Source organism: Microtus ochrogaster, chromosome 16, assembly GCF_000317375.1.
Source record: "Microtus ochrogaster isolate Prairie Vole_2 chromosome 16, MicOch1.0, whole genome shotgun sequence".
In the NCBI taxonomy this organism is placed as follows: Eukaryota; Metazoa; Chordata; class Mammalia; order Rodentia; family Cricetidae; genus Microtus; species Microtus ochrogaster.
Genome location: NC_022018.1, coordinates 42,419,722 through 42,427,316, shown reverse-complemented (window position 1 = coordinate 42,427,316; position 7,595 = coordinate 42,419,722). Strand labels below are relative to the sequence as shown.

Genomic DNA, 7,595 nt, shown 5'->3' with positions numbered 1-7,595 from the left:
CCGTGCTAAAGAATGGGGGGGGGGAGTCTGGCGGCAATGAAAACCTGGCATGGATTCCATCTCTAGCCAAATTCCTCCACCAGGCTTTCCCAAAATCCTTCCTCCTTTCTCCTTTCCACTTTTCAGTGAATGTTCAACAAGGAGCCCACTCCACACCCCTCTTGAACTTTGCCCTTGCTCTCTACACCTGTCTGTACCTGCTGAATTACTACTACACTAAGTAAACACTGCTTTTTTATAAAGTCTCACCCAGGCCCCCATGACAGATGTTATATCTACCTGTGAAAGCTTTGAAGCTATTTTCATACCACCAGCTTGTGTGTGCTCTCGTGTGTGCATGTGTGGGTGCATGCGTGTGTGTATGTGTTTGTGCGTGCATGTGTTTGTGCGTGCATGTGTATGTGTTTGTGCGTGCATGTGTTTGTGCGTGCATGTGTGTGTATGTGCATGCGTGCAAGCGCACATGTGTGTGTGTGCCCATGTGTTTGTGCGTGCATGCGTGTGTATGTGTTGCAAAAGATGCAAGCCAAGTCCTTGAGATTGCTGGGCAAACACTACAGCGCCAGGCTATACCCTCAAGTCTACCCTTTCGTATCTTTGTAGTTGTATGGGCTCGAGCACACACCCCTCTCGTGTTTGCTCACCTTAACTCTCCATAAACTTCACACATGCATGAAATGCTCAGAAAATACTTCCTAAGTCAATGAAAAACTGGAATTTTACATATATTAACTAGTAACAACAATAAGCCTTGATATTACAACCACATATTTCTGAAGCTGAATGCCTACTGCCTTTAATCCGTCCACGAAAATCTACACTTGGATTGGTGGAAGAGCTGAGGGTGAGATCTGGTTACTTTGGTGACAAATACATTTTAGTGATCAATATTTCATTTTAGCTACAAGAATAAGATCCCAGAAATTTTGCTTTCATTCAAAGGAGCACTAATATGATGTCTTACAGAAAGAAATCCAAAATTTATTTTCAAAATTCAGACCTTTTATATTACCAAGTGTATAAACCCTACTAGGAGGAACACAAGGAGAAGATGAAGTAGATATAGGTCCCATCTAACCTAAAGTAAACCCGGGACAGACGGATGCTGGGGAAAGGAGAGGGTGTTGCGACGTAAATGTGATCTAACCCTGTTGTGAAAAGAGCAAGAGTTAATAATGAAACGGAGACAGAGACACTCTGAGGTGACTTCAGTGGCAAAAAGAAGATCTGAGTTCTCTACAGTGACTGGTTTACATAGGGAAGAGCCACACACAACTTCAAAAGTCACCGATTGAATTCAACCCGTCGACACAAGTAAGTTTAAACTCAACTAGCAGCTTCTAAATGGAGTTCTGTACAGAGAGGAAGAAACAAATACTTATTAAATTCTTCATTGTTCACTTAGGTCTCAGGCAGACAGGGCCTCCTTACTCCTGCAAAGTCTAGGCAATGAACGATGAGCTCCCTCCACGCAAAACTAAACCGCGACCAGAAAAACAGGTCGGGGTTCACGGTCGGACGCCCCACTCGGCCTCCATTAATTGAAAGTGTAGAAGTCAGCACTTATGAGCCATTTTCTGTCCAGCAGCCCGAGGACAGGTCCAACAGGCTTGGGTGAGGGGGCGCTATCACCTGGGTCTCGAGGGAAGAATGGCAGTCTCTGATTCAAGGTCCACCCCCTGACACAGCATGACCAACAGCAATCCATAGGGGGATAAACTCCTTTCTCAAAGTGAGGTCATTTTCCACTTAGGTCTGTTTTCCCTTCCAGACGCTATAACGTTCGACAGGCTTATAAACAGGCTTTTCTTTGTGGGGGGCAAGAACACAGAAATACCTAGTACAACGAAAAACATCATTCCTCCACCAAATTAAATGTTTAAGGAAGAATCCTAATGAAGCATGTATCTTTACACAGCTCGCATATCAATGGATAAATTAAAAATATTACTTCTCTATAAAACTTTAAGAAGCCAAGGAAGTAAAATATCCAATTGCTAGGCACTGATGGTTGTCAGTTTAAGAGGGATAGGGTGTAGATCAGGAGGACACTAGCCTACTGTGTGCAAGGCCTTGGGTTTGATTCCCAAGACAGCAAAAATAACAAAAGTTAAGAAAGCTAGGCTAGTAGAAGCAGACTAAATATTAAGATTAATAATAATAAAAACTTGGTTCATTAAGTGCTGAGAAGAACTACTAAAGAATTCCTACGTATTCTGACCCAGACTAGAATTGTGTAACCCACACATTATTTTAAAAAAAAAAAAAAAAAAAAAGGAGGACGCGGGGGCTCCGTAATTCCAGGAAGGCTAAAACAGAAAGTAAATTTGAGATTTAGATGGCCGGCCAAATTTTAAAATAAACTTTTAAAAACCAAGTTTTAAAACCTGGTGTTACCGGACACAATCGTTCGTGGAAATCCCCGGTCACATTTTGTTCAGAAAGCAAAGATCTCTAAAAATGAGGAAAGGAACCCTGACGCTCGAGAAATAAATAAATAACGTTAAGGAGAAAACAGGTTGCTACTGGGAGGACTGTCCGGTCTCTAAAACTGCTTGCAAAACAAAACTCCAGCAGAGCCGTCAGGTTTCTCCTCCTCCGCCTGCGGCCAGAGCGCTGCGGAAGTCTCAACGCGGTGGGAGAGCCGCCTCTTTCCCAGAGGCGCGAGCCGGGTAGGGCTGGGAAGGGGCGGGTCGCAAAAGTCCCACGGCTCACGTGGGCTCGCAGAGATCTGCTCTGGGGACTGTGTGAAAGGAGGCTCATTACCTTCTCCCACCCACCCGTGACTCCCTGGCTGTATTTCCCCGACGGTCCCGTGAGGAGGACCCAGCCCTTTGTGCCGTGGGTTCCTCTGCGGTTCCTTGGCCTGGGCGCCACAGTGCTTTCTCCAGGGTCACCAGAACTTGAGCCCACTCTACCCAGATCAAAGAGATGACTAATACTTCTTACAAAGTCGCTCAGGAGACTTCTCCGCTAGGTTTGTTTGTTTGCTTGTCTTTTTAAAGAGGGAGCGGAGCCTCGCGTGCGATCGGGGTTGCCGAGTGCCCGGAGTGGGGAAGAGGCACCCCGCGCCCAGAGGCCAAGCCAGCAGAGGAGCCCCGTTTGCGTGACAGGGGAGTCTCAGGCCTGGCGAAGGACGCAACTTCCATGTAAATGCCCTCGGGTAGCCAAGTAACCTAAGCACCACTGCTGCCATAGCCCTGGAGCGACCATAAGTTGTGAGCCCCAAGTCCCTCCGAGGCCCCCCGGACGGCAAAGGGGACCCCGCCCCTCGACAGTTGTACTTTACTTTGTAAGCTGCGTTTTGTGGCCGCTGCCCAGCATTGCCTGACCTCCCACCTATCGGCTGGAACAAAGGCGATCGCAGCCTGGCCCACCGAGCAGGGGACTGCCGGGGTGGGGTGGTGGTGACACAATGGAAGAACCTGTGTTCCTGCCGTCTACAGCTCCCCTTCACAGCGGAGACGGAAAGGGGGTGCCCCTAGGGCCACGCTCTAGGACAGAAGCCAGGTGAGGTCAGTGGGACCCGGCCCAGGCTCACCGTGAGGCTGTTGCCCGGGTCGTCGGGCACACCCACGCTCCCTGGTCTCAGTGGAGAGCGCTGGGCGTCTGGACACCCGGTCCTGCGCTTCCGTGACCTGGGGCAGAGCACTTTCCTAGCCTAGACCTGGGTTTCCTGGTCGGTCCCGAAGGCGGGGCCCCTCCCTGGCCCAAGATCCAGGACTGAGTTAGGCGGCGGCAGGCGGGTACCCACCAGTAGCCGTCGGAGTTCTGGTCGTTGACGGTGCAGCGCCGGGAGTAGTACATCCTGCTGGTGCCACCGCCCCCGCCACCGCCACCGCCGCCAACGCCGCCGCAGGTCATCTCATAGCGCAGGTCAGGGCCGGACTCCGCGCGGGTCATGCGGCCCAGCGTGTTGATCCGCGGGTGGGAGCCGCCGTTGCAGCTCATGTCGCCGGTCACTCGGAGAGCAGCTCAGCACCGCGGCATACGCGAGGCGCTGCCTCGGACCACACGAGGGGCTCCCGGAGAGGAGCGCGGGGCGCGGGAGGCTGGCGAGGGCGCTCAGCGCTCCAGCAGGGCGGAGACGGGGACGGCGACTGGCTGGACGCGGGAGCCGGACCGGAGCTGTGGCTCGGAGGGCGGTGAGGGCTCAGAGGAGCTGGGTCGTGGCTGGGTGTTGGTGTTGGTGGAGGCTGCGCGAGTCTCCTCCCCGCTGGCACCAGGCGCCCAGGCCACACCTGGCCGGTTTCTTCCCAGGGCCGGGTGCGGCCGCCTCGCCTCCCCCGCCCCCCGCGTGTCACCGACGCCTGGGGCCGCCCTCCCCAACCTGCGGCTCCGCCCTGCGCCACCTAAGCCTGAGCAGCCGAGAGAGGCGGGGGCCTGGAGACCCGACCTCCTCTGGTCTCCTGGACTGCAGGAGACTTGCTCCAGCACTAGGTGTCCAGCTCGACCACGGTGGCCCACCTTTTGGGGACCCCCCTACATGCCAGGGACGGAAATAAAGTGGACTGGAAGGGACACTCGATAGGACGACTCTAGCAAAACATTAACTTTTTGCTTATCCCAAGGAAGCCTCGCCAGCTTCTATTTAAATTGCCCCAGGAGTTCGATTTTTACAGAGAAACTATTTTTACAGAGAATCCCGAAAAACTTGTGGTGAGGATAAAGACATTTCTTCCACTGTTTTCCATTGAATTACAGAACAGTAAAAGTTAGTTTCTTATTTTCCCTTTTGACTCTCGTTTTTAACAAGAAGCTGTGAAGATTTAAAACACAGGACCTACGTTTTCAACCTGGTGTTGTTTATAATCCTGGCACTCCCGAAGCGGGACTGAGTTCAAGGCTAGGGCTACAGACAAGGACTTTGCCTCAAACAGAAACCAGACACGACCTTCCATTTTGCTAAAAGAATCATGAGTGTGCTTGCAAATGGCTCCTGAGCCCCAACCTGGGTCCCTTCCTGTGCCCGAGAACCCAGGACAGATAGTGTTGCAGATGAGTAACGCCCAGTCAGGACACTCCACATTGTTCCAAGGCCACTCCCAGTGCGTAGACAGTGTTAACTACACCTTAGTCTCCACGAAGTGGCTTTAGATACAGACTCAGTACACTGGACAGTAAAAGCTGTTTGGATAACTTGGGACAGCTTGGCTAACAACACTTAAAGAACTTTGTAATAAATATTTCTCACCTTCCAAAATAATGCCAGTAAGTTTTCCTGGTTGTTCACTGTATTTTCAAATGTTTATAAGCTGGTTAAAGCAACCCAAAAAAGTAAATATCAGCCAGGAGGTGGTGGCTTTAATCCCAGCATTTGGGAAGCAGAAGCAGGTGAATCTCTGAGTTTGAGGCCAGCCTAGTCTACAAAGTGGGTTCCAGAACAATCAGAGTTATTATACATAGAAACCCTGTCTCACAAAACCAAAATATTAATAACAATACTACACTGGCATGGGGGAAGGAAAAAAGAGGAGTTTCTAAATCTCTAAATGTGTGTCATAGCTTCTTCTCCATTGACACGTCAACCATTTGGACATGAGTTTTGACAACAGAGCTTGTTTGTGCTTTTGTTTCATGACTGGCCAGAGCAGACCAACTTAAATTCAAGGAGATAAACACACCGTGAGGTAACAGTTTACCCCTGTTAACACTCCTACTAATTTCCACTGCCAACTCAGTCTCTTGTTTCTAATAAAGAATTCACCTGGCCAAAAAGTGTAGCCAAAGCTGCTTTCTCAGGAACAGAATCAGTATCTGAAGTCAGCCTCTTCACAAACAGCCCCTTTCTCCAGTACTCAAAAGGATATACAACAGACCTTGGAATTCACCTTAAATACAAGCCATTTATCTGCAAAAACACCTCACAGCAAGAAAAACCCTTCTCAGCCAAAGGTCTGAGCGCTCACATTGGCTCATCAGGAGCCAGGCTGCCCACATCACAATTGGTCAATCTATTTGCAAGGGGGAAAGAATTGAAAACAGCAGCCCACCTGATGTAGATTTGTGACCATCCTTGCTTCCTGACCTACCTCACTGCATCTTGCTCCTCTTCTGGTCCTCCCAAGAATATCGTGGCTCTAAAACTGACCAAACATGCCTGCCTGTGAAGACGGTGATTTTGTTTATCTTTTTTTGGGGTGAGTCAGGTAGATAACAGGATGAAATAAGTAGGTTGACCTGCTAGGAAGATGGACTCCAGACATACACACAACATCAGTTGTTTAGGCTGGCTCATGCCATGATAAACCTTGAACATCAGAAGGCCATCGTTCTGACCTTTGTGCTATTATAATTTACTCAGCCAAGGATGCAGCTCAGAAAATGGAAATCACAATATCTGCCTTGCCAGATAGGAAAGGACCAGAGATGAAGTACCACATGGGATCGTTCTTAAAAATGGAAGCTGTAGGCTTCAGCCAGGATGTAAACTAAATAGATGAGCCAGGCGGTGGTGGTGCATACCTTTAATCCCAGTACTCGGGAGGCAGAGGCAAGAGGATCTTTGTAAGTTTGAGGCCAGCCTGGTCTACAGAGCGAGTTCCAGGACAGACTCCAGAGCTACAGAGAAACCCTGTCTCAAAAAACTAATAATAATAATAATAACAATAATAATAAGTAGATGAATAAAAAGAAAAAATATAGCTTAAGGTACCACCCACTGAACCAAAAACTCTTGGCTAGGTGTGAAGCTTTAGTGTTTCCATCTTGATATCTACACCAGAAATCTTTTTGTTAACATACATTCCTATGATGATCCATATTGAATATATAGCATGGACCAGCCCATAGGCTCAATGCTAGACACGCAAAGGTAGAGAAGATGCAACCCTTTTCCTGTAGAACATCGAAATCCGCCTTAGGAAAGCGACCACAACAGAGCATCGCATATGCTATTTATTCCTGGAATTGTGGGGACACAGTACAGGGCTGTAAGCCCTGTTTCTTACAAATGGCTTTTCAAAGTACAGGACTGGAAGCCTGGAAGTTGTCACTAGCCAGGCTGACTGAGGTCAGTTATTTTTTCCCTGCCACTTGTAGATAGCTTCCCTTGTACTGATAGAGACAGTTCCCTGACAGGCAACCTTGTCTCTGGTTAACGTTAGAAATGACCTTGCAGCTGGGAAAGAGCCCTAAACTGTCCCCAGAGCAGATTTAAAACACTAAACAGACCACTTGGATTTCAATGAGATTAAGAGATACCATTTGCTGGCTCAGAACCCCACAGGATCCCCCTCATTAGCTCTTTGTAGGAAGTGACACATCTTTGTTCAAAAGCCATTTACAGCCCCCTGAGTTCAAAACAGCCAGTCGTCCTGGGAGAGGAAGAGTATTTTTATAAACCAGATCACACAGAAGCTTGGACAAAAGTATGTGTGGTAAAGTAAAAGATCTATTAAAATGGCAGATTATTTTTTAGTGACTAATATGTAGTGGTTAGAAATTGTGATTCTGGAGGAAACCGCTTGTCTGACACATTTGAGCCTGTGCTTGATCCACAGAGCTGCAAACTGTGTGTGTGTGTGTGTGTGTGTGTGTGTGTGTGTGTGTGTGTGTGTGTAAAACACGTAAATATATATGACCTTTTGTGATAA

General features: G+C 48.5%; 1 protein-coding gene across 2 annotated transcripts in view; it reads right to left on the bottom strand.

Annotated features, from left to right (window-relative positions):
- Dsp (desmoplakin) overlaps positions 1–3,966 on the bottom strand; it is a 47,232-nt gene extending 43,266 nt beyond the window's left edge. The window contains exon 1 of one of the 2 annotated variants that reach the window (XM_005355056.3): positions 3,755–3,966. In XM_005355056.3, the coding sequence (XP_005355113.1) occupies positions 3,755–3,951 (197 nt within the window). In that variant the 5' untranslated portion in view covers positions 3,952–3,966. The remainder of the gene's footprint in view (positions 1–3,754) is intronic. The other variant, XM_005355055.2, reaches the window with a different exon arrangement.
- Between the last annotated feature and the right edge of the window lie 3,629 nt (positions 3,967–7,595).